Here is a 27,785-nt window from a genome sequence, read left to right as displayed (position 1 = left end):
GAGTCTTTCTGGGTAAGTCTATATGAGCTGTGAGTCTTTCTGGGTAAGTCTATAAGAGCTGTGAGTCTTTCTGGGTAAGACTATAAGAGCTTTGCTCATCTGGTTTGTACAATATTTGCACATTCTTATTTAACATTTTCTTCAAGCTCTGTCAAGTTAGTTGTTGATCATTGCTAGACAGACATTATTGGCAGGGTAGCCTAGTGGTTAGAGCATTGGACTAGTAACCAGAAGGTTGCAAGTTCAAATCCCTGAGCTGACAAGGTGTTCTTCTGTTCTTCTGCCCCTGAACAGGCAGTTGCTAGGCCGTCATTGAAAATAAGAATTTGTTCTTAACTGACTTGCCTAGTAAAATAAATTGTCAAGTCTTGCCATAGAATTTCAAGCCAAGTCAAAACTGTAACTAGACCACTCAGGAACATTCAATTTGGTCTTGGTAAGCAACTCACATATATATTTGAGCTTGCGTTTCAGGTTATTGTCCTGCTGAAAGGTGAATTTGTCTCCCTCCCAGTGTTTGTTGGAAATCAGACTGAACCAGGTTTTCCTCTAGGATTTTGCGGGTGCTTAGATCTACTCCGTTCCTTTTTAACCCCCAAAAAACTCCCAAGTCCTTTCCACTGACAAGCATACCCATAACATGATGCAGATACCATCATGTTTCAAAATATGAAGAGTGATGTGTTGTGTTGAATTTGCCCCAAACAATGCACTTTGACATGATGGGGTACAAAATCAGGCACTGTACATGTTAGAGCCCCCCCCCTCCTGTTGGCCGCAGAGACAAAAAAAAACACATTTCCTGCAATTCTACACACTTTGCCATGTGGCTGAGAGAAATGCTTACAGTATTAAAGTTATTTTCCTGCTATTCTACACATTTTGCTATGGGCTGAGAGAAAAATGTGCAGTTTTAAAGCTAATTTCCTTAAATTCTACACATTTTTCCATGCCACTCTCCCTGACTATATATCTTTATTTAGGTGATTATTGGTTCTCAAAGTATAAGCTATAAGTCCATCAGCTACATTTACTCTTCAAGGGAAATCTTTAGCATAAAAATGACTTTCCCGGACTCTTATAATTATAAAACCTTTATAAAGTGGTTATAACTGACATATCTCTTTTTTAATCTAGCAAATGTAACCTTGCCAATCATTCCATCACCGTCGGAAGGGGGAAGATGATCTCGTTTGGCTGGAGGGGGGTTGACGCGTCGCAACTGCTGTGTGTTATAAAGAGCCCGGTCTAGATGAACCTGTCCTGTACCACAGTTATGGTTCTGTGTATGTTTGTGTGTATGCACGACGTTGTCTTTAACGGTAGCACACACACACACACACACTAGACTAAAGATATCTTTCGTCTGATTGGCTGTCTCTCTACAGAGGGAGCCGCTAGTCTTCTGCCCACCCACTGTTTATAGCTCTCCTCTGTCAGAAACTCAGAACTTCCTTCCTTGCAGTAAGAGTAGTCTATTCATCCAGAGCACCAGGACTCACCATGGCAGCTAATGACTACCGAGGCTACCTGAGGAACCACGCCGACATGGAGGGCGCTCAGTCCCGCTACCACCCGTCCCATGGCTCGGAACCCAAATATAGACCGTTTATATTCGTTACTCTGGCTGTTATGGGATTGCTGCAGATTGCATCGAGTGTGGCGATCTTGTTACACTTGACAGGTTATCTCCAAGAGGTAAGAAACACTTCCAAGACGCACAACGGGTGATAACATAACTATGCGACACACTTGCGAGTTGCGACATGTGCAGAGGTGCGCGTCAGCCTTATATCTTGAACTTGCGGGTGGCTATATTAAATTCGACTTTAAACAATCAGCCTGACAATAGGGTAAAAAATCTGCAAAAATTGTTGCACAGTTTTGAAATTGTAATTGACACATATTAAGTTTAAACTTGAGAGTGAAAAGTGGGCTACATTAAACTGTTGGAAAACCCAAACCTATAGCCTTTTGCTGTTTCAAGCGCACATGGTTGAATATCATTCAAGCTTGCAGGTTTGCGGATACAGTTTGGGCTCGCAACTTCTTGAGGAACTTGCGGCTGAAGTGCGTGAGCACTTTCCTTTTGAACAATCTCTGCTCTCGAAACCCAGTGGTGGTAATTCTGTGAATTTGTCCCCAATAGTAAAACCAGCTGTCAGCACTCTGAAATAGCACATCTCTCTACTGATGAGACTGTCTGCACAGATTATAAGGAGTTAAATTATATCAGCAAGACAGTATTTTCCATATCACAGACCTTATCAAAGCAATCTCCCGTTTTCACAAAGATAAATCTCAATGAGTGTTGCCAAATGGGGATAGTGTTGTCTAACTAAAGATGTCATTCAAGTAATCTTGTTTGTAAAATGCATCAGTTTTTACTGAAGCAGGAATGTTTACACTGTTATTAACAGTTTTCTTTCGGAAATGAGAATAAACAAATGTTACATCTTAAAGTGTATGATGTAGTTGGGGTAGGTGGTTTTAGAAACCATCCAATAATCTCTACTGAAGATGTTTTCAAATTCAAAACCAAATTCAAACATGCTTTATTGGCATGACATAATTACACATTGGTATTGCCAAAGTAACAAAGCACAATATGGATATTTACCAGTTGTTCTATTTTAGCTCCAGGTCTTCTCCAGTCAAGCCATTGAGCCCTCAGCACAGAGAGAGACAGAGTAACATGTCCGTGATATTGATGTGCTACCGTGCCAGTCAGGTAGCTAACCTGTCATGTACCACTATCACCCTGCACAATCAGTCTTGTATAAGACAGCATTATCATTATTTCTGGGTTGTTATCATTGCTTTATGGTGGTTTCTAGAGTTGAATGATGGTCGTGTTTCAACGAGCCAAACAACAAGAAAACATTTCAGTTCCATCATGATGCTCCATCAGTCTTCACACATAGGCCTAATGAAGCCCAGAATGGTGTGTGTGTGTGTGTGTGTGGAGAGAGAGCCTGCTGTAGAATGATGTCAATGTTGGTTGACCAATCTTTGGCATAAACACAGTGGTGTGTGTCGGGAGCTTGTTAACTCCTGGAGAAGAGCCCAAGTAAGAAAGAGAGAGAGGGGTGTTGGGTGAGAGAAAGGGAGGAGAGTGATGAGAATGATATATAGCTAGATAGAGAGAGAGAAGGAGAGGATAGAGAAAGAGAACAGGAGACGGGCAGAAAAAGAGAGGAAGAGAGATGGTACTAAAACGTTATACATTTACATATCGGGATATTATTTTTGACGATGTATCCTTTTGACAGTATCGCATTTTTATTTATGTGCTGGTTGGCTGTACCTGCACAAAAACTCCATTTTTTTTGTTCATAGCTTGTTCTCCATCTTCTTTTAAAATAGAGAGCCAATTTGTTTTCACCAACTGTTATTTCCATGACTGAATTAAACTTGTTTTCTCATGGCTCTCTTGTCTCTCTGCAGCAGACAATATGTGAGCGATATGTTTGGAACATCGAATCACAATAAAATCACAGTATTGAATCACAATACATTCACGCTTCGAACACACTGACAGTGTCATTGCATTTTGGTACACCATAATTACATTCATTTCCAATGGAACGCTGTGTTTGCCTTGCAGTAATGAGCTGCAGAGGCAGTTGCAGTGCGTTCGGTGTGGTACAATGTATATACATTGGACTTATCGAACGTATGCATCAAACTGGATGATTAGAATGCTTGACAGAAATGGTAGCAGAAGGATGAATGTTGAACTTTTGTTGCACACATATCCAGATGATGATGCATACTATTTTGCGCAATGAAGCTGTCGGTTGTTTGAAGCGTTAGAAATGTAATACATATCCTATTGGCACCTAAGTATCATGATAGTATCATTATCGTGATGTCCCTGGTTCAGGTGGTAGAGCATGGCGCTTGCAACGCCAGGGTTGTGGGTTTGATTCCCACGGTGGACCAGTACAAAAAAGTATGAACACTTATGCAATCACTACTGTACTGTAAGTCGTTCTGGTTTAAGAGCTTTTGCTAAATTACTTAAATGTAAAATGTAAAAATGAGAGATGGCTATTAGAGTTGTATTTGGCACAAGGACCAGATGCACTGCTCCCCCTGTCTGAACATCTGTAGGAGTTACTGTATCTGATGGGGGAGTAGGAGGCAGCAGAGGACCGTGCCTCAGGATCTGAGAGACCAGGATGTACAGGACATCTGGTTCTAGATGGGGGTATAGGGATGGGAATGGCTATGGGTATGGGGAATGGTTGAAGAGTCCTGGTGCAGACCTGAACAGAGAACTGGCACCTCTAACCTATGGATACACTGCCTGCCAAGCAGTCACTAAAAGTCAGAGTAGGTCTTCCAGGTTTCAGTCAGTGAATTGTGACACTCTTGAGACTACCTGTCAACAAACTGTGTCTGTTTTACTCTGATAAATTAGGGGGATTGTTAGGTAATATGTGTCTTCCTAACGCCCGTGTTTCTGTTTCCAGGTCGATCTCTCCTCTGCAACGCAGCAGCCAATGGAGGTGAGTCGAACCCTGTCTGATCATAATAACCAACCCTCTCATTGGTCCACATTAGAGGGTTTTTACTGTAACGTTGTCCGGTACTTCCTGGTAAGGTACAATTAATATGTTTGTCATTAAAGCTCAGAGATTGTTGGGTTACAATTTATTTTACAATCTTATTTCAGATGTTATTTTGTTACACTATTTGGTATGTAATCAAAAAGATAATTGCCATTTCGAAAGTAAATCAGATTACAGTATTTTATCAGATTACATTATCTACAGGATATAAATTCCGAAGCTATTTTCTTTTTGGCTTCATTCACTGATTCTTTGACACGAAACAGCCTTGTCCTGTGTGGGAGTTAGCCTATGGCAATCCTATTTGGCCAAACCAGAATATCAATAGCCGGGGGAAACTACTGGGAAACCACCACGGTGTGTATGTTCAGCAAGTGAACAAGGGATTACTATAACAGATTACACCTGGTAAGCATTTCCTCCTCCTATAACTTGCACCCATGAGTGAACAGTATGATCAGCACGGGGTGTACAGTAGGTAAATGGTGAGACATTTATATTATAACCAAAACAAGGTTACCCATTCTCAAATTTGCGCTTAGTCTTGCTGTTCCCATGGTTCTGTTTTTGTGCCTACCACAGCAAATGTACACCCTAAGCCAAACCCAGCTTCAAACCCTAACCCCAGTGTGGTCAGGAGCCTGTAGAGAGGTCAAGCCATCCTCATAGTCCCTACCCACTGATCAGGGGTCAGACATGTTTCATCTCCCCAATAAAGCGAGGGCCTAGAGTCAGATTTGCCTGTAGTTTACTGTATTGTACATGGGGCACCAATCAAATGATGTCATGGTTTGGCGGCGGTGATTGCTAAGTGTCCTGCATAACCTTCACTCATTAATGACAGTGGCATAACGTATGTATGTGTTCAGAGTAATCTTCGCTCATCAGTAACAGTGGCGTAGAACGGTGGTCGCGGCGGAATGCACCATTGTTGAGGTCTGACATGGGTTTTCTGTAAATCATTTTTGGAACATTCCATCATCTTGCTGGCACAGGTTTCCCCCGGCAACAGCAGAATCTTTTCAGGAATTAAAACAACACAGAAAGAAAGGAATCCGCTCTGCTTTGCTTAGCTGTGTTTAGTTTCCCATAATGTATTTTGAATTTGCCCTTGTTGCCCCAGAGGAGTGCTTAGACAAACCACCCACTCTGCTCTGCTGTCTCTGCTTTGCCTTGGACTGAGGAGGCCTCTGTGTCATCAGGCTGACATCTCAGACTGGGATGGTTCCCATGTTGTAGTCTCAGCTCTGCTCCATCCTCCAGGCTGCGGAGTGAACCATGCTCTAGGCTTTATGAGGTGTGAGGCTGAAATGTCTATTTGGCTCCCTGTGTGTGATCATAGAGTCTGCCCTGGGATGTGTGTGTATGTGTGTGGGTGCGTGCGCTGTGTTAGTCTTCCCAGGGACCAGTGTTACTTTGCTGACAAATGAGTGGGTTTGTTAAAGAGCAGGTATTATTCAGAGCTGCCACGTCTCATGTTTGCCTTTGTTAAGTGCTCTTTGATCCACTCATATTTCACCTACAGTGGGCTGGCTGCATTGGACCTGTGGTCAGCGTGATGGCAGGAGGGTGAGAGAGCACAGGGTACTCAGAGCTCAATGGGTTGGAACTGATGACCCATGGCTGTAGTCTATTGCACAGTGGACAGTGGACTGAACTGGGTGAAAGGTGATACAATAGAACAATACAGTGCATCACTGGAGTGGATAACTACAGTCCTGTAGTAAACAGTTACTACCCCAGCCTGGGCCTCTGCTCTGTAGCTCTCCAGCGAAAGTAATCTTCTCTTCCTGGTAAGGAGGCATGAGGTGGTCGAGTGTCTCACCACAAATCAAAGCTAAATGCCAAATTGTTGGGCCAGGGGGGAGTTAGTTCGTGATTTCTCCATAGCCTTGGCCAGACTTGTTTACCCTGTCTAATTCTAAACCACGTTTCTATAAACATGTTTACACAGCAAATTGTTTTTGGAAGAGAGACTGTACTGATCTTGGACTGAACATCACACAAGTCTGTCTGCTCCTGTTTTGTGAGTAAATATACAAGACTTAATATTAGTAATATGCAGGTGCACTAATGTTGCTGCAAACCACCGTGATGATCATTCCAGAGCAGTAGTCTTGTTTTATTTGAAATGTTCTGTGCCATTCCTATTCAGAGGTGTTGTGTGTCCATTTGTGGTTTTCAGGTCATTTAAGAACAATCTTCAACAGTGTTCAAGTCAACACTTCGCTTTTGTTTCTGGTATTTAATTGTATTTATTGGCTCAAGGTAGAGCGGAAATGAGATTTCAGGCACACCAGGGCTGATCATAATGTGGGACATTATAACTGAAATGATAAAACAAGTTGAAACATCTACAGGATGTCTCTGTTCTGGAAGTAAGTATCTCTAGCAGACAGACAGTAGGCCTTCACACGGAACCTGTTCAGTGAGGCAGGCTGTTTACTTGCATAGAGACGGTGTTTTTCTCTATGTGCTGCGTCTTGTCTCCAGTCTGTGTACTGTAGCTCTGACTGGGGATACACATGTCATCGCACCACTCCAGGGGTGAATCTAATCAGATTTAGAAGTTGTGCCAGAACTGTGAAAGGAACATCCATCTGAAAGGTGACATTACCCAGCAGCCCTAGGGTCCCAGAACCAGACCACAATTTCTGGTGCTGCTCACAACTCAGAGCTCCGGGCTTAGAGGTTCACTAGGCAGAACTAATGGGAGAAGTGTGTGGGAAACACACACATGCACGCCTGTACACACACAGCATAAGCTATAATTAAAATAGACAATGAAATAAGCATTGGTTGAAATATGTGGCGCTAGCATCTGCTTAGAAAGTATTATGATTCGGCTAATGATAAATCACTTCTAGATAGAGGTTTGCAGTCACTAGAGCCCTCATTCTCAGCTGGAACCTGACAGCCGGCCAGGCCTCAAATTCTGTGAATTGGTTCGGACTGGGCTGAGCGGGTTTTGGGCTTGCCCGTGCTGTATTAAGAAAATAAAAAACAGTGTCTGAGTACCTTTTAGCCTACTACAGCTCTCTCTCAGCTGCAGACACTAGCGGTGCCCTGGATTCCAATATTGGCTGGGCCAGAGAAATTTGTGGCCATGATTAAACTTATTTTTCTGATGATTTAAATATTTCAATTTAGCGATACGAATAGGCTGGAGTGCACTCGGGAGAATGATGATCCATGAGACCACGACAGGCAGCGCATCTCAGTATCAGGAGAAGCCCATGCATCTGTTAACGCCGATTCAGTGCGTTCAGGAAGTATTGACACACTTATTCCACATTTTGTGTTACAGCCTGAATTTAAAATGTATTAAACTGAGATTTTGTGTCACTGGCCTACACACAATACCCCATCATTTAAAAGTGGAATTATGTTTTTAGAAATGTTTTGAAATGTATTCAAAATAAAACACTGAAATGTCTTGCGTCAATAAGTATTCAACCCGTTTGTTATTGCAATACTAAACACGTTCAGGTGTAGAAATGTGCTTAAAAAGTCACTTAATAAGTTGCATGTACTCACTCTATGTGCAATAATAGTGTTTAACATGATTTTTTAATGACTACCACATCTCTGTACCCCACAAATACAATTAAGACCAGGAGGGTTTTCCAATGCCTCGCAAAGAAGGGCACCTATTGGTAGATGTGTAAAAAAGCAAAAAAAAGCAGACATTAAATATCTCTTTGAGCATGGTAAAGTTATTAATTACACTTTGGATGGTGTATCAATACACCCAGTCACTACAAAGATACAGGCGTCCTTCCTAACTCAGTTGTCGGACAAGAAGGAAACCGCTCAGGGATTTCACCATGAGGCCAATGGTGACTTTAAAACTGTTACATTGTTCTTCAACATGTGTTTAAAACTATCTGGCCTTAATGGCCATGTAGTCTTATAATCTCCACCCGGCACAGCCAGAAGAAGACTGACCCCCCCCCTCCCCCCGAGCCTGGTTCCTCTCAAGGTTTCTTCCTACTGTAGGTTCCTGCCTTACTAGGGAGTTTTTCCTAGCCACCGTGCTTCATTGCTTGCTGTTTGCGGTTTTAGGCTGGGTTTCTGTATAGCACTTTGTAGCATCTGCTGATGTAAAAAGGACTTCATAAATACATTTGATTGAGTTTCATTGATTAATGGCTGTGATGGGAGAAAACTGAGGATGGATCAACAACATTGTAGTTACTCTACATTACTAACCTAAATGACAGATTCTAACATGTATAGACTCAGGGGGTGTCAATACTTACAGTGCCTTGCGAAAGTATTTGGCCCCCTTGAACTTTGCGACCTTTTGCCACATTTCAGGCTTCAAACATAAAGATATAAAACTGTATTTTTTTGTGAAGAATCAACAACAAGTGGGACACAATCATGAAGTGGAACGACATTTATTGGATATTTCAAACTTTTTTTAACAAATCAAAAACGGAAAAATTGGGCGTGCAAAATTATTCAGCCCCCTTAAGTTAATACTTTGTAGCGCCACCTTTTGCTGCGATTACAGCTGTAAGTCGCTTGGGGTATGTCTCTATCAGTTTTGCAAATCGAGAGACTGAAATGTTTTCCCATTCCTCCTTGCAAAACAGCTCGAGCTCAGTGAGGTTGGATGGAGAGCATTTGTGAACAGCAGTTTTCAGTTCTTTCCACAGATTCTCGATTGGATTCAGGTCTGGACTTTGACTTGACCATTCTAACACCTGGATATGTTTATTTTTGAACCATTCCATTGTAGATTTTGCTTTATGCTTTGGATCATTGTCTTGTTGGAAGACAAATCTCCGTCCCAGTCTCAGGTCTTTTGCAGACTCCATCAGGTTTTCTTCCAGAATGGTCCTGTATTTGGCTCCATCCATCTTCCCATCAATTTTAACCATCTTCCCTGTCCCTGCTGAAGAAAAGCAGGCCCAAACCATGATGCTACCACCACCATGTTTGACAGTGGTGATGGTGTGTTCAGGGTGATGAGCTGTGTTGCTTTTACGCCAAACATAACGTCTTGCAAGTTCAATTTTGGTTTAATCTGACCAGAGCACCTTCTTCCACATGTTTGGTGTGTCTCCCAGGTGGCTTGTGGCAAACTTTAAACAACACTTTTTATGGATATCTTTAAGAAATGGCTTTCTTCTTGCCACTCTTCCATAAAGGCCAGATTTGTGCAATATACGACTGATTGTTGTCCTATGGACAGAGTCTCCCACCTCAGCTGTAGATCTCTGCAGTTCATCCAGAGTGATCATGGGCCTCTTGGCTGCATCTCTGATCAGTCTTCTCCTTGTATGAGCTGAAAGTTTAGAGGGAAGGCCAGGTCTTGGTAGATTTGCAGTGGTCTGATACTCCTTCCATTTCAATATTATCGCTTGCACAGTGCTCCTTGGGATGTTTAAAGCTTGGGAAATCTTTTTGTATCCAAATCCGGCTTTAAACTTCTTCACAACAGTATCTCGGACCTGCCTGGTGTGTTCCTTGTTCTTCATGCTGCTCTCTGCGCTTTTAACGGACCTCTGAGACTATCACAGTGCAGGTGCATTTATACGGAGACTTGATTACACACAGGTGGATTGTATTTATCATCATTAGTCATTTAGGTCAACATTGGATCATTCAGAGATCCTCACTGAACTTCTGGAGAGAGTTTGCTGCACTGAAAGTAAAGGGGCTGAATAATTTTGCACGCCCAATTTTTCAGTTTTTGATTTGTTAAAGAAGTTTGAAATATCCAATAAATGTCGTTCCACTTCATGATTGTGTCCCACTTGTTGTTGATTCTTCACAAAAAAATACAGTTTTATATCTTTATGTTTGAAGCCTGAAATGTGGCAAAAGGTCGCAAAGTTCAAGGGGGCCGAATACTTTCGCAAGGCACTGTATGTAAATGAGATATTTCTGTATTTCGTTTTCAATACATTTGCCCAAAAATATTTTCACTTTGTCATTATGGGTGACCATGTGTAGATGGTTGGGCTAAAAATCTATTTAATGCATTTTGTATTCAGGTTGTAACACAACAAAATGTGGAATAAGTCAAGAGGTACACCCTAGACTTCCCTGTTAATGTGCCTTGCTGTAAACTATCACAAGTAGACCCATAACTGATCCAAATGTTTTCTTAATAAAACATGCATTCAAAACACAGGGTGTTTAAACGTTTCTTTCTGGCAGAACATCTTATTCATTTATTGTTTCATTATTCAAGACTAACTTTGTTATTTTATTTCAAAATAAAATGCTTTATTTTATTGAAAGGCATGAATGACATGTAATGACAAAAAGTAAATAAATAATAATGTGTTATATTGAAGTAGGCTGTTACATTAAGGCAGATAAAACAGGATGTACTCTCATAGCTTGATTGTGGATAAGTTATACAAGGCTACTTACTACGTGAGTCAAGAGGAAAACAATACACTTGATTTAGGCTACATTATGGCATGCTATGTATTTCTGATCAGTGCTAGATGGGCAAATGAGCTAGCACCTCCAGATCAATTATCTAAAAATACTGTGGCGTTTACAGGTTTCCCAATCTTTACTAGCTTAAATAACAAATGGACAGAGAGGGAAATATGGTTAATGCCAACAGGCATTTGAATGTTACACTGCACGGAGTAACGGGGAACTGCACAAAACAACAAAGCTAGCATGAAATAGCAAGCCATAAATCACAGTCCAGCGGGAGGTATCTCCCCAGAGAAATAATCACAAGAGAGAGAAAATGGGTCTCTCCCCACTATGTATATCTCCACAAACCAATGTGCAGCTCCCCCTTCTTCTATTACCATAACAAACCCATCAACAATGAACTTGACTATTGCTGCCAGCCTGGGGCAGGGTTTGCCCACCCTACCTCCTGAGGATACTCCTAAAATAGAGAAAGAGATTCACTGAAAAAAAAATCACATTGATTGATTATCAGACAAGTCGAGGCTTTTGGTCGGGAGTCGGACAGGGTACTACATGAGTGAAGAGCAAATTCCACTTGTTAAGCTATATAACATGCTAGAATTTTGTGGGGGTCAGCTAATATACGTTCCAAGATGGCGTAGCAGTAGGACGTGTTGTCGTGTTCCTTGTATATATCGTTTGTTTTCTTCACATATCTTTAAAACTTTTTGCTGAACCTCAACTTCTTCTAAATACTCTCCTGCAACCCGCCTCACCCAACGTAGCTTTTTTTCCTAAAGTATTTATATTTACTTCGGATCTGGAACCCCTCAACTGAAGCTAGCCAACTAGCAAACTAACTACCAGCTTCAGCAAAACATTGCTAGCGGTCTTCAGCTAACCGGTCAGCTAACCGGTCATCAGCTAACCTTTAGCTCGGAAAGCTCTCGCCAGTTCGAACAACGCGACTCTAACCAGAGCATAACGGACCTATCTATTATTTTATTTTTATTTTTCACCCCCGGATTCCCATCGCAAACGGAACATTTTGAGCTCCTGGGCTACAATATCCAGACCCACGACCGGTCCATTGATGTCACCGCATGAAGAGGAATAAACAGACTCCCCCCATCGCGACGTCCCCAAAGGCTAACTCTCTAGCCCTTGCTATCTCCTTGCTTGCAAATTCGGCCTGCTAACTGCTAGCTTGTTTAGCCCGGTCCGCTAACTGCTACCGTGTTTAGCACCGTCTACTAACTGTTAGCTTGTTAGCACAGGCCTGCTAACCATCTGAATCGCCGCGTCCCAAACACTCACTGAACCCATATTTACTTTCTATCCCTTTTCGATTTTTTATTTGTTTATACCTTCCGGTAACCTGCCTCACCCAATGTGATACGGAACCGCTATTATCTTTACATTTTTAGAACACACTCAAGAACCTTCAGAAGCTAACCAGCTAACTGGCTACAAGCTATTTAGTCATTGTTAGTTTTCTAACCTGGATAACACTCGCCAGTCCAGCTTCCCTGCCCCATCCACCGCTGCCCCTTGGACACTGATCACTTGGCTACATAGCTGATGCATGCTGGACTGTCCATTAATTCACGGTAATCCATTCTGCTTGTTTATGTTTTATCTGTCGGCCCCAGCCGCATTTAGGCTCTGTGTGTAGTTAATCCGACCCTCTCTGCCTAATCAATCGCCATTCTACCTGCTGTTGTTGTGCTAGCTGATTAGCTGTTGTTGTCTCACCTACTGTTTTAGCTAGCTCTCCCAATTCAACACCTGTGATTACTGTATACCTTGCTGTATGTCTCTCTCAAATGTCAATATGCCTTGTATACTGTTGTGCAGGTTAGTTATCATTGTTTTAGTTTACAATGGAGCCCCTAGTTCCACTCTTTATACCCCTGATACCTCCTTTGTCCCACCCCCCACACATGCGGTGACCTCACCCATTACAACCAGCATGTCCAGAGATACAACCTCTCTCATCATCACCCAGTGCCTGGGCTTACCTCCGCTGTACCCGCACCCCACCATACCCCTGTCTGCGCATTATGCCCTGAATATATTCTACCATGCCCAGAAACCTGCTCCTCTTATTCTCTGTCCCCAACGCCCTAGGCGACCAGTTTTGATAGCCTTCAGCCGCACCCTCATACTACTCCTTCTCTGTTCCGCGGGTGATGTGGAGGTAAACCCAGGCCCTGCATGTCCCCAGGCACCCTCATTTGTTGACTTCTGTGATCGAAAAAGCCTTGGTTTCATGCATGTCAACATCAGAAGCCTCCTCCCTAAGTGTGTCTTACTCACTGCTCTAGCACACTCTGCTAACCCTGATGTCCTTGCCGTGTCTGAATCCTGGCTCAGGAAGGCCACCAAAAATTCTGAGATTTCCATACCCAACTATAACATCTTCCGTCAAGATAGAACTGCCAAAGGGGGAGGAGTTGCAGTCTACTGCAGAGATAGCCTGCAAAGTAATGTCATACTCTCCAGGTCCATACCCAAACAGTTCGAACTACTAATTTTGAAAATTACTCTCTCCAGAAATAAGTCTCTCACTGTTGCCGCCTGCTACCGACCCCCCTCAGCTCCCAGCTGTGCCCTGGACACCATTTGTGAATTGATCGCCCCCCATCTAGCTTCAGAGTTTGTTCTGTTAGGTGACCTAAACTGGGATATGCTTAACACCCCGGCAGTCCTACAATCTAAGCTAGATGCCCTCAATCTCACTCAAATCATCAAGGAACCCACCAGGTACAACCCTAACTCTGTAAACAAGGGCACCCTCATTGACGTCATCCTGACCAACTGGCCCTCCAAATACACCTCCGCTGTCTACAACCAGGATCTCAGCGATCACTGCCTCATTGCCTGTATCCGCTACGGAGCTGCAGTCAAACGACCACCCCTCATCACTGTCAAACGCTCCCTAAAACACTTCTGTGAGCAGGCCTTTCTAATCGACCTGGCCCGGGTATCCTGGAAGGACATTGACCTCATCCCGTCAGTTGAGGATGCCTGGTCTTTCTTTAAAAGTAACTTCCTCACCATTTTAGATAAGCATGCTCCGTTCAAAAAATGCAGAACTAAGAACAGATATAGCCCCTGGTTCACTCCAGACCTGACTGCCCTCGACCAGCACAAAAACATCCTGTGGCGGACTGCGCTAACATCGAATAGTCCCCGCGATATGCAACTGTTCAGGGAAGTCAGGAACCAATACACACAGTCAGTCAGGAAAGCTAAAGCCAACTTCTTCAGGCAGAAGTTTGCATCCTGTAGCTCCAACTCCAAAAAGTTCTGGGACACTGTGAAGTCCATGGAGAACAAGAGCACCTCCTCCCAGCTGCCCACTGCACTGAGACTAGGTAACATGGTCACCACCGATAAATCCATGATTATCGAAAACTTCAACAAGCATTTCTCAACGGCTGGCCATGCCTTCCGCCTGGCTACTCCAACCTCGGACAACAGCTCCCCCCCCCCCGCAGCTACTCGCCCAAGCCTCTCCAGGTTCTCCTTTACCCAAATCCAGATAGCAGATGTCCTGAAAGAGCTGCAAAACCTGGACCCGTACAAATCAGCTGGGCTGGACAATCTGGACCCTCTATTCCTGAAACTATCCGCCGCCATTGTCGCAACCCCTATTACCAGCCTGTTCAACCTCTCTTTCATATCGTCTGAGATCCCCAAGGATTGGAAAGCTGCCGCAGTCATCCCCCTCTTCAAAGGGGGCGACACCCTGGACCCAAACTGTTACAGACCTATATCCATCCTGCCCTGCCTATCTAAGGTCTTCGAAAGCCAAGTCAACAAACAGGTCACTGACCATCTTGAATCCCACCGTACCTTCTCCGCTGTGCAATCTGGTTTCCGAGCCGGTCACGGGTGTACCTCAGCCACGCTCAAGGTACTAAACGATATCATAACCGCCATCGATAAAAGACAGTACTGTGCAGCCGTCTTCATAGACCTTGCCAAGGCTTTCGACTCTGTCAATCACCGTATTCTTATCGGCAGACTCAGTAGCCTCGGTTTTTCGGATGACTGCCTTGCCTGGTTCACCAATTACTTTGCAGACAGAGTTCAGTGTGTCAAATCGGAGGGCATGCTGTCCGGTCCTCTGGCAGTCTCTATGGGGGTGCCACAGGGTTCAATTCTCGGGCCGACTCTTTTCTCTGTATATATCAATGATGTTTCTCATGCTGCGGGCGATTCCCTGATCCACCTCTACGCAGACGACACCATTCTATATACTTCCGGCCCGTCCTTGGACACTGTGCTATCTAACCTCCAAACGAGCTTCAATGCCATACAGCACTCCTTCCGTGGCCTCCAACTGCTCTTAAACGCTAGTAAAACCAAATGCATGCTTTTCAACCGTTCGCTGCCTGCACCCGCACGCCTGACCAGCATCACCACCCTGGATGGTTCCGACCTTGAATATGTGGACATCTATAAGTACCTAGGTGTCTGGCTAGACTCTAAACTCTCCTTCCAGACCCATATCAAACATCTCCAATCGAAAATCAAATCAAGAGTCGGCTTTCTATTCCGCAACAAAGCCTCCTTTACTCACGCCGCCAAACTTACCCTAGTAAAACTGACTATCCTACCGATCCTCGACTTCGGCGACGTCATCTACAAAATTGCTTCCAACACTCTACTCAGCAAACTGGATGCAGTTTATCACAGTGCCATCCGTTTTGTCACTAAAGCACCTTATACCACCCACCACTGCGACTTGTATGCTCTAGTCGGCTGGCCCTCGCTACATATTCGTCGCCAGACCCACTGGCTCCAGGTCATCTACAAGTCCATGCTAGGTAAAGCTCCGCCTTATCTCAGTTCACTGGTTACGATGGCAACACCCATCCGTAGCACGCGCTCCAGCAGGTGTATCTCACTGATCATCCCTAAAGCCAACACCTCATTTGGCCGCCTTTCGTTCCAGTTCTCTGCTGCCTGTGACTGGAACGAATTGCAAAAATCGCTGAAGTTGGAGACTTTTATCTCCCTCACCAACTTCAAACATCTGCTATCTGAGCAGCTAACCGATCGCTGCAGCTGTACATAGTCTATTGGTAAATAGCCCACCCATTTTCACCTACCTCATCCCCATACTGTTTTTATTTATTTATTTTTATTTTTCTGCTCTTTTGCACACCAATATCTCTACCTGTACATAACCATCTGATCATTTATCACTCCAGTGTTAATCTGCATAATTGTAATTATTTGCCTACCTCATTTTTTTTTTTTTTTTTTTTACCTTTATTTAACCAGGCAAGTCAGTTAAGAACAAATTCTTATTTTCAATGACGGCCTGGGAACAGTGGGTTAACTGCCTGTTCAGGGGCAGAACGACAGATTTGTACCTTGTCAGCTCGGGGGTTTGAACTCGCAACTTTCCGGTTACTAGTCCAACGCTCTAACCACTAGGCTACCCTGCCGCTCATGCCTTTTGCACACAATGTATATATAGACTCCCCTTTTTTTCTACTGTGTTATTGACTTGTTAATTGTTTACTCCATGTGTAACTCTGTGTTGTCTGTTCACACTGCTATGCCTTATCTTGGCCAGGTCGCAGTTGCAAATGAGAACTTGTTCTCAACTAGCCTACCTGGTTAAATAAAGGTGAAATAAAATTAAAAAAAATAAAAAATATATGAGCAAACTAAAAAATATAGCTAACGTTAACATTTTCCCAGCCTAATTGTTATTGATTGATTAATCAAGATGAGTGTCTCAAAGCAGCGAGTTGGTGCTGTCCCAATCAAATCGGTGCTGAAATGTGTATTTGTAATTATTAAGGATCCCTATTAGCTGCTGCCAAGGCACCAGCTACTCTTCCTGGGGTCAAACAACATTAAGGCAGTTATATATAATTTAAAACATTACATGACAGGCCTCCCGGGTGGCGCAGTGGTTAACGCCCAGGCTCTGGGTTCATGCCCAGGCTCTGTCGTAACCGACCGGGAGGTCCGTGGGGCGACGCACAATTGGCCTAGCGTTGTCCGGGTTTGGCCGGTAGGGAAATCCTTGTCTCATCGCGCACCAGCGACTCCTGTGGCGGGCCGGGCGCAGTGCGCGCTAACCAAGGTTGCCAGGTGCACAGTGTTTCCTCCGACACATTGGTGCAGCTGGCTTCCGGGTTGGATGGCGCTGTGTTAAGAAGCAGTGCGGCTTGGTTGGGTTGTGGACGCATGACTTTCAACCTTCGTCTCTCCCGAGCCCGTACGGGAGTTGTTGCGATGAGACAAGATAGTAGCTACTAAACAATTGGATACCATGAAATTGGGGAGAAAAAGGGGTCAAATGAAATTTATAAAAGACATTACATTTCAGAACACTTTACCCAATACATTTAGTGTGTTCCTTCAGGCCACTACTCCACTATCATATATTTACAATACAACATCTACGTGTACATGTGTGTAGAGTGCGTGTCTTATCATGTGTATGTGTGTCTGTGCCTGTGGGTGTCTCTTCACAGTTCCCGCTGCTCCATAAGTTGTATTTTTATCTACCCCCCCCTCAAGTCTGTTCTTGATTCTGGGATTGTGAAGAGACCTTTGGTGTCATGACTTGTGGGGTATGTATGGGTGTCTGAGCTGTGTGCTGGTAGTTTAAACAGACACCTCGGTGCATTCAGCATGTCAACACTTCTTACAAAAACAAGTAGTGATGAAGTCAATCTCTTCCATTTTGAGCCATGAGATTTACATGCATATTATTAATTTTAGCTCTCTGTGTACATTTAAGGGCCAGCCGTGCTGCCCATTTCTGAGACAATTCAAATTTTCCGAAGTCCCTCTTTGTTGCACCTGACCACATGACTGAAGAGTAGTCCAGGTTCGACAGAACTAGGGCCTGTAGGACCTTCCTTGTTGATAGTGTTAAAAAGGAAGAGCAGCACTTTATTATGGACAGACTTCTCCCCATCTTAGCTACTATTGTATCAACATGTTTTGACCATGACAATTTACAATCCAGGTTTACTCCAAGCAGTTTAGTCACCTCAACTTGCTCAAGTTCTACATTATTTATTACAAGATTTAGTTGAGGTTTAGGGTTTAGTGAATGATTTGTCTCAAATACAATGCTTTTAGTTTTTGAAATATTTAGGACTAACTTATTCCTTGCCACCCATTCGGAAACTAACTGCAGCTCTTTATTGTAGTGTTGCAGTGATTTCACTTGCTGTAGTAGCTGACGTGTATAGGGTTGAGTTATCCGCAAACACAGACACACTGGCTTTACTCAGGCCAGTGGCATGTCATTAGTAAAGATTCAAAAAAGTAAGGGGCCTAGACAGCTGCCCTGGGGAATTCCTGAATCTACCTGTATTATGTTAGAGAGGCTTCCATTACTCTCTGTGTTCTGTTAGACAGATAACTCTATCCACAATATAGCAGGGGGTGTAAAGCCATAACACAAGTTTTTCCATCTGCAGACTATCATCAATAATGTCAATAGCCACACTGAAGTCTAACAAAACAGCTCCCACAATATTTTTATCATACATTTCTCTCAGCCAATCATCAGTCATTTGTGTAAGTGCCATGGTTGTTGAATGTCCTTTCCTATAAGTGTGTCAATTAGTTTACAGTAAAATAGCATTGGTCAAACACCATTTTTTCCAAAAGTTTACTAAGGGTTGGTAACAGGCTGATTGGTTGGCTATTTGAGCCAGTAAAGGGAGCTTTACTATTCTTGGGTAGCGGAAATACTTTTGCTTCCCTCCAGGCCTGAGGGAACACACTTTCTAGTAGGCTTAGATTGAAGATATGGCAATAATAGTGGCAATAATGATCATCTAGGTCAGGATTTCCCAAACTCTATTTCTTTTAAATTAGTATAGGCTAATTGTTGGATATGACTTTGGGAGTTTCAGTATGAGCAAGAATTTGATACATTCATTCAATTGCATTAGCCTGCTTTATTCCAATATTTTCATAATTCAGTTCATTAAGGTGAGGTATCCTCTCAAAATGTTGGATTATTGTGTGCTTATTGACATTTACTGCATTGATTGATAGGACTAGGAAAATAAGCATTTTACTGCACCTGCCATAACACCTGCTAAACTTTGTACCCGACCAATACAATTGTATTTTATTGATGGCTGTTTTCTCATCTCCTCACTCCGCTGCCGCCCTCTCACAGTTCCACTCTGCTCTGACATGCATTGTAGCGTCCCGTTGATGACCCTTTCTATTTCCGCAGGAAGTGCAGATGGAACCCATCATGTTCGACGCCCTGAAGGACCCGAGGAAAGGCAGACAACGCTGCAAGAACCAGGAGAGGGAGGGGCTTCCATCAGCTCATCTACCAATCAGAGCAACTATAGACTATGTGAAGAGTAAGTCCATAGCAATAGCCAACAGTAAGCCACAGCTTACAGATAGAACTAGCCTACTGCAACCAATACTAGTATACAGTACAATGGTGAAAATATAATTCTGACAACCTCTGTCTGTTTGACAGATTTGACTAATAACATAATCATTGTTTTGACTGACTTATTGATTGATTGACTGATTGTATTACTGATTAGTTGATCAACTGACTGATTGATTCATTAATTTATTGATTGGCTGTTGTATTTGTATTGTTCCAGAAGGGGAGCTGAGAGCAGCTATGATCCATTGGGATGAGGCGCAGGGCCACCTGAAGAAGATGCGTTACCATGACGGCCGTCTCCTGGTGGATGAGCCAGGCCTGTACTCCGTCTACGCCAAGACCTGTTTCCGCTACTACGACCTGGGACCTGACACAGAGCCTGGCGATGCTACGCCCCAGGCCGTGGACGTGAACAACGCCCAGCTCATCCAGTATATCTCCCACGAGAAACACACGTCCCTGCCCAGCAAGTCTGTGGTGCTGATGAAGACAGGCAGCACCATGCGCTGGAATAACTCCCAGTATAACATGTACTGTGCCCAGCAGGGCAGGGGGGTGATGCTACAGCAAGGGGATGGACTGTTTGTTAATGTGTCCAATGCCTGGATGCTGGATCCTGAACCAGAGGGGACGTACTTTGGGGCGATCAAGATAGGGAACTGAAACCGCGTACAGAGGAGGAGGAGGATGTGCTACTGAACGTTCTATAGACGTAACTGCCAAAGAACCACTGAGAGAGAGACAGAGCACTTGTTGTATGTAACATTACTGAATTTGTATTTGATTTGTTTGAGTTTTTTATTGAAAGGAATGGGCTATGTTGCTCTTCACCAGATAGAGAATTAGGATATGCAGTCATTTAAGTGAGGTGATATGGATACCTCCGTTCACTCACTAGGCCTCAACAAAACCCATATGTCGTTCACACATAGACTTAACCTGTTCCTTATGGTTCAAAACTGCACAGGATGCTTTTTAGTTCAACATTTTATAAAGTTGATAGTTATCAACCATTTTATATTGTTGATATTTCCCATTCCAGGGAGCACTTTTGAAAAATGTTGTTACGATGTGTTTTTTAAAGTATAGCAGTGTGGATCCTATCTTCTGTTTATCAGCCGACACAAAGTCATTCCTCATCGCTAGTCTGGCCCCTCATAGTTTACAAAACATTGTCATCGTCCTGAACAGAAGCACAGCTGGGGTATTTTGTTTATAACTGAGGAGAGTTTCCACCAGTGTACACTTTGGTACATTCTTAGAAAAAAGGGTTCCAAAAGGGTTCTTCGTCTGTCCCCATAGGAGACCACTTTTTGGTTCCAGGTAGAACCCTTTTTGGTTCCAGGTAAGGGTTCTACATGGAACTCAAAAGGGTTCTACCTGAAACCAACAGGGTTCTACCTTGAATCAAAAGGGGTTCTTCAAAGGGTTCTCCAATGGGGACAGCCGAAGAACCCTTTTAGGTTTTAGATAGCACCTTTTATTTTTGGAGAAAAATAATTCTCCCCAATTTTGTGATATCCAATTGGTAGTTACAATCTTTTCTCATCGCTGCAACTCCCCAACGGGCTCGGAAGAGGTAAAGATCGAGTCATACGTCCTCTGAAACATGACCCGTCAAGCCATGCTTTTGCTTAACACCTGCTCACTTAACCCAGAAGCCAGCTGCACCAATGTGTTGGAGGAAACACGGTTCAACTGACAACTGAAGTCAGCATGCAGGCGCCCGACCTGCCACAAGGAGTCGCTAGAGCGAAATGAGCGAAGGAAAGCCCCCCGGCCAAACCCTCCCCTAACCCGGACGATGCTGGGCTAATTGTCCGTTGCCCTATGGGACTCCCGGTCATGGCCGGCTGTGACACAGCCTGGAATCGAACTCCAGGCTGTAGTGATGCCTCAGCACTGCGATGCAGTGCCTTAGACCACAGCAGCACCTTTTTTTTCTAAGAGTGTACCATAAGTATAGTGTAGCCATTAGCCAATGATGCTCCTCTGTCTCTCTTGGGTAATGATGAACTCAAGTTTAGAGGGTGAGGAGGTTATTCAGTAGTTAACACAGTATTACTGTCCATTCAGGCCCAGGCAACATTTAATATTACATAGACATTATTTAAAGGAATAACAACAGCTGTGTAAGAACAATGATAAATACTGTATCAATCACTATTGATTTTTGTTTTCCAAGGAAATACAGAAAAGTGGGTATAGAAGTACTCCATAACTGCATGTACTTAGTTTAACCAGGAGAGACCTGCTGCAATCATCCCATTAACTGAGGGGAACATGGTTGTGGTTTGGGTCAAAAGTATTTTTTCTTATTTTGATTCGTTTTCCCCCAAATGACACAGTATTGAACTATTTAGTCCAGTTTTTGGTGGTTTCTACAAGTAATGATTATCAAAACGCTTAAACAACTTACGTGAAGATGCATACTGAAGATAGCTGGCCTGTCTTACCGTAGGGGAGGAGAGCAGAGATTCCTGTCTTTATGAAACTAACGGATCCAAATTGACTTTGGTCCACCTTTTAACTTATAGTTCCTTTTTTCATTTGACTCTTTGAGGTAAATGAGAATATGCACTAAATGTATTTATTTATTAGCTATAACAATGCAGATTGGGACCATTGCTTAAATGACCTGTCTGCTGTAAAATCTTGTGTATTTGATGTCTGTATTACAGTAGGAAGTACTTTGTTTATTAGTAGATGCGCTTTTATTGTCCAAACACAGGGGCTCAATGTTAAATTCTGTATTTGTATTTTTTTATTACGACAATTCTGTGTGCACTTGGCTAGCCGAAGCAGAATATACTGTCCATCATAAGACCGTAGCAAACTTCAGTTTAAAAATCTTGTACATTCTTTTTTTTTTATTTGATGTTTATTTATGTCAATTTAACTAATAAAATCATTACTTTTATATATAGGTTTGACGTTTGTTAAACATTATTTTGTCATGAATGCAAAACGCATACTATGAATTGTGGATAATGTGTTTCATCATCCTTTACAGACTTGAACAGAAAGTTTTTAAAATGAGTTAACCAAAGCTCCAGCACCACGTCTTGACCCTACAGCTATTGTCATATGGTCTAACCCCCGTCTTTACCCTACAGCTATTGTCATATGGTCTAACCCCCGTCTTCACCCTACAGCTATTGTCATATGGTCTAACCCCCGTCTTCACCCTACAGCTATTGTCATATGGTCTAACCCCCATCTTGACCCTACAGCTATTGTCATATGGTCTAACCCCCATCTTCACCCTACAGCTATTGTCATATGGTCTAACCCCCATCTTCACCCTACAGCTATTGTCATATGGTCTAACCCCCATCTTTACCCTACAGCTATTGTCATATGGTCTAACCCCCATCTTTACCCTACAGCTATTGTCATATGGTCTAACCCCCATCTTCACCCTACAGCTATTGTCATATGGTCTAACCCCCATCTTGACCCTACAGCTATTGTCATATGGTCTAACCCCCATCTTCACCCTACAGCTATTGTCATATGGTCTAACCCCCATCTTGACCCTACAGCTATTGTCATATGGTCTAACCCCCATCTTCACCCTACAGCTATTGTCATATGGTCTAACCCCCATCTTGACCCTACAGCTATTGTCATATGGTCTAACCCCCATCTTCACCCTACAGCTATTGTCATATGGTCTAACCCCCATCTTCACCCTACAGCATGTGTCGGCAACTGGTGGTCCGGGGTCCAGAACCGGTCTGCAAGTGATTTTTTTGGGAGACCCAAAGTTTTTAGTCAAAAATAGACTGTAAATTTCCCAGGAATTTAGGAAATATGTTCCCAAGTATTCCCAGAAATAAATAAAAAGAGATAATAAAGACATTGTATTTGAAAAGAAACACGATCACATATTATGATCATATTATGTGATCATGTTTCTTTTCAAATACAATAATTTGCTCCGACACAAATTGGCCAACGGCTGAATCTAGTTGCCTATCCCTGCCCTAGAGCTATTGTCACATGGTGTAACCCACTCTCCCAATAACTCTGTGCAGATATCTGAACCACAGGGGACCTGGGGAGTAAATAGTACCAGACTGGAGGCAATGAAAAATAATGACATTCATTATGTTTATTACATGGGTGTGTTTGGGAAAAGTGTGTGTATGGGATAAATATGTGATGTGTGTATATGAAATGTGGGTGGTTGTAGTGTGTTCCTGGAGTATGTGACCAGAACACAGTGAAGCTGGTTCTCCGCTCTGAGAGATGTTTAAAACCCCCTAAGGTTGATGTACGCACCCCCGAGGAAGTCTAATTAGCATAATACAAAAATTCCCATAAAAACCTGTCAGTTTAAGCTAGGGATATATGTTTTTTTGTTGCATGGGCTGCGTCTCAATTTACCGCATCCATCTATGTCACTCTTCCGCATCTGTGGTGAAAGGTGACAGAGCTATAGTGGTGTTTATCAGACCATAAGACATCCCGAAAAATCTGTCTTCTCACAATATTGTCTGTAGTGTCCAAAATTGTCTGTAGTGGTTATTATGAAAATATGAGACTCTCGCGAACACGATGGTGTTCTCAGTTTTGCTCTACGACCCACACAAGCGTCTTGGGACTTGTCTGAAGTTGGTACAGCCATTCTGCCAACTTCTGTCTGTAGCGTCCGAACAGTTTGGGCTACACACTAATATGACCCCTCTGTGGAAAGGTGAAACTCTCACAAACATGTTTTGCTCTAGGGTGCCCACAGGCCTCACAAGACTCATCTGAAGGTCCCCTGGTACCAGTTGTAAAAATGAATGGAAGTTTATGGAAACAGTATAGTGGTCTTAAAATTCTAAATAAAATATCAAAATGATCCTTGGTATATGACCTTCTTAAAACAATTCCATATAGCTTAATAGAACCACCTTCCCCCCGGCTGAGACAGGGTTTAGACTGTCTAGTGCCAAAAAAAATGAGTTAAAGACACTGAAAAAAAAAACTATAATAATGTTTCCTGATCTTCCTTAAATCTGTCAGATATAGGTCATACACTTCAGAACAAACTTCATTTAGATTTTCTAGGGTACTATCTGTTGTTCCATGTAGTGAATCTGTTATTCAATGCATACATTTTGTATGGGCTAATAGCAGTGAGGCCCAAAATATTTTTTTCATGTTTTTCTTTCTACTACAATTTCAATTTTATACTAAATTCAAAATCAAATATAAAAATGAGCCTTGCTATGAACCCCCCCTCCTCAGAGGAGGAGAGCACAGCAGCCCCCTGGATAGACCTCCTATCCCTTGGATTTAACAAGCATATGGTCTGGAGATAGCTCTCCATCCTTCACACGTCCATTTGGAGGGCCCTCAGATGGCTTGCAGCACGTTTCTCAACAATGCTCTCACTGGGTTGGAGATGGAGTGATTTGTCATGGAAATTGTGACTGAGGTGCATATGGAGTTGATCAGGTTGAATTTCAACATTTCTCTCAGAGAGAGATCTGAGTTCTAGGATTACGTATACTGCTCCAAAATGGTCCCATACTGTTTTTATTTTGATCTGTCTGATAACAATTGCACATTTTTAAGAGAGGTTGGTTCCTAAACATGAGATGTATTGCAGTCAGAAAAGGTTTTTAGGCACAATTGGTCTGTTATTCAGAAATGTTTGAACCCTTTTAGAACAATGCTTACAATGTTTTGCAATATTTGGCAGCTATCATACATTCAGCCCTCTGCACATTTTGAATATGCATTTCACAACGGTATTCCATTTGAAGTATGCAGGACAGACTTCCGCAGTGACTCGTTCTCTTCTGAAGTCACTTAATTTCACAATGCCTGGCGCTGACAAAAAAACAGTCAAATGTGTTGTGTCAGTAAACATTTAGCCAGGCTTGCCCAGGGGAACGTGTACACACACACACACACACACACACACACACAAACACACACACACGATCTAGCCAATTCTTTTAGCTGCATTCTCACTGATTCAGGGAGTAAAGGGAGTCTTATAAAGACAACTATAACAGCCACACACACACACACACACACACACACATATAGTCATAGTCCCCGCTGTACATAAAAAAGCCACATTTGGCAAAGCAGAGGAATTTATCAGCTCACTTTATTGTTCACATATGTAAAAACACAAAGTGCTACAGCAATGAAGTACAATTGGCAAAACAAGGCATGACAATGTTAATATGGAATTGAACCTACACTACAGGACATAAAACCTTTTACAGTTCCTCAAAAGACCCATTACTGCTGACTGGTATTTTCTCTATGTCTCCAGTGTGAGGAAGATGACTGTTACATGACTATCTACTAAATACAGTCCAAAGACATATTGAACTTGACTCATGACTCTTTCAGGCCACAGACATGATTTCAGTGTCTTGTCTATTGATGAGAATAATGTCTCAGCTGAGGGGTGGAGTAGGATTAAAACACCCAGTGGTGTTTTGTTTCTACGGGGTTGTTTTCCTTAGTAAATTTCAGAGGCATTGATACAGCTTCTTCTTGTACCAGTGAACCATGGGTGCTTGACTTTACGAGGTTCTGTGGTTTTGGGGGAAATAACTGCGAGGTCCGATTTTCGAAGCAGCTGGGTGCTTTGTTATTCACGGTCAGGTTGCTTAGCAGTTCGCATGCTCACACACACCGACACACACAGACTCCATTCAGCACTGAGTCAGCGTGGCCATCAATTTTCACAAGCTATATACTCTCGCCCTTCTCCTTTACTCCAGTAGAGCCCAGACATAGTCGGCTGTTTGAAGCTGACGTTTTTACCACTGGGACAATACTAACATTAGTACCATTAAAACAATAACAGTGGGAGATTTACAGGACGTTGTGTAGACGTTTGGGCGTGAGAATATGAGAGGACTATTAAGGGCCCTTGTCAGAGCCCGGGTGAGTTGATAACGTCTCAGTGTGTGTATCTCTTAGGACCATGGATCTCGAGTTGGATGACTCCTTACTGGCCGACTCCCTAGATGCCTATCGAATTGTCCCTATGGGATTAATAAAGTCGTATTGATTTGAAGTTACTCATTACATGGGCAGACTAGAACAGACAAATGGGTCAATATCATCAGAGCTAATCCAGTTTTTGTATTTATTATGGGGCCCCATTAGCTGCTGCCTTGGCTCCCTGGGGTCCAACAACATTTAAAAAAAAAAACATTACAATACATTCACGAAAGATTTCACAACATATTAAGTGTGTGCCCTCAGTCCCTTACTCTACTACCACATGTCCACAACACAAAATCAATGTGCACGTGTGTGTATAGTACGTTTGTTATCGTGTGTGTGTGTGTATGTGTCTGTGCCTATGCTTGTGTTGCTTCACAGTCCCCGCTGGTCCATAAGGTGTATTTTTATCTGTTTTTTAAATCAAATTTTACTGATTGCATGAGTTAATTGATGTGGAATAGAGTTCCATGTAGTCATGGCTCTACGTAGTACTGTGCACCTCCCATAGTCTGTTCTGGACTTGGGACTGTGAAGAGACCTCTGATGACATGTCTTGTGGGGTAAATCAGTATCAAATCAAATCAAATTTTATTTGTCACATACACATGGTTAGCAGATGTTAATGCGAGTGTAGCGAAATGCTTGTGCTTCTAGTTCCGACAATTTTTTTATTTTTAATTTTTTTTATTTCACCTTTATTTAACCAGGTAGGCAAGTTGAGAACAAGTTCTCATTTACAATTGCGACCTGGCCAAGATAAAGCAAAGCAGTTCGACACATACAACGACACAGAGTTACACATGGAGTAAAACAAACATACAGTCAATAATACAGTATAAACAAGTCTATATACGATGTGAGCAAATGAGGTGAGATAAGGGAGGTAAAGGCAAAAAGGCCATGGTGGCAAAGTAAATACAATATAGCAAGTAAAACACTGGAATGGTAGATTTGCAATGGGAGAATGTGCAAAGTAGAAATAAAAATAATGTGGTGCAAAGGAGCAAAATAAATAAATAAATAAAATACAGTAGGGAAAGAGGTAGTTGTTTGGGCTAAATTATAGGTGGGCTATGTACAGGTGCAGTAATCTGTGAGCTGCTCTGACAGTTGGTGCTTAAAGCTAGTGAGGGAGATAAGTGTTTCCAGTTTCAGAGATTTTTGTAGTTCGTTCCAGTCATTGGCAGCAGAGAACTGGAAGGAGAGACGGCCAAAGAAATAATTGGTTTTGGGGGTGACTAGAGAGATATACCTGCTGGAGCGTGTGCTACAGGTGGGAGATGCAATGGTGACCAGCGAGCTGAGATAAGGGGGGACTTTACCTAGCAGGGTCTTGTAGATGACATGGAGCCAGTGGGTTTGGCGACGAGTATGAAGCGAGGGCCAGCCAACGAGAGCGTACAGGTCGCAATGGTGGG

At 42.8% G+C, this 27,785-nt stretch overlaps 1 protein-coding gene across 1 annotated transcript; it reads left to right on the top strand.

The window, feature by feature from the left end:
* Positions 1-1,384: 1,384 nt before the first annotated feature.
* Positions 1,385-22,314, top strand: tnfsf11 (TNF superfamily member 11). The gene is made up of 4 exons (XM_021579453.2): positions 1,385-1,698; positions 4,479-4,514; positions 19,216-19,351; positions 19,610-22,314. Exons 1-4 carry the CDS (start codon positions 1,504-1,506, stop codon positions 20,053-20,055), a joined length of 813 nt encoding a protein of 270 aa, XP_021435128.2. The 5' UTR covers positions 1,385-1,503; the 3' UTR covers positions 20,056-22,314.
* The last annotated feature ends 5,471 nt before the right edge of the window (positions 22,315-27,785 follow it).

The sequence above is a fragment of the Oncorhynchus mykiss genome, chromosome 22, assembly GCF_013265735.2.
Source record: "Oncorhynchus mykiss isolate Arlee chromosome 22, USDA_OmykA_1.1, whole genome shotgun sequence".
Classification (NCBI taxonomy): Eukaryota; Metazoa; Chordata; class Actinopteri; order Salmoniformes; family Salmonidae; genus Oncorhynchus; species Oncorhynchus mykiss.
Note: the sequence above shows the minus strand (reverse complement) of the source record. Positions and strands in the feature narration are given on the sequence as shown.

Excerpts from the sequence above, each read along its gene's own strand:
- tnfsf11 (XM_021579453.2), top strand. The coding sequence starts at position 1,504 with ATGGCAGCTAATGACTACCGAGGCTACCTGAGGAACCACGCCGACATG. Across the intron at positions 1,699-4,478 it reads TGACAGGTTATCTCCAAGAG|GTCGATCTCTCCTCTGCAAC; the intron begins GTAAGAAACACT and ends TTCTGTTTCCAG. Across the intron at positions 19,352-19,609 it reads AACTATAGACTATGTGAAGA|AAGGGGAGCTGAGAGCAGCT; the intron begins GTAAGTCCATAG and ends GTATTGTTCCAG.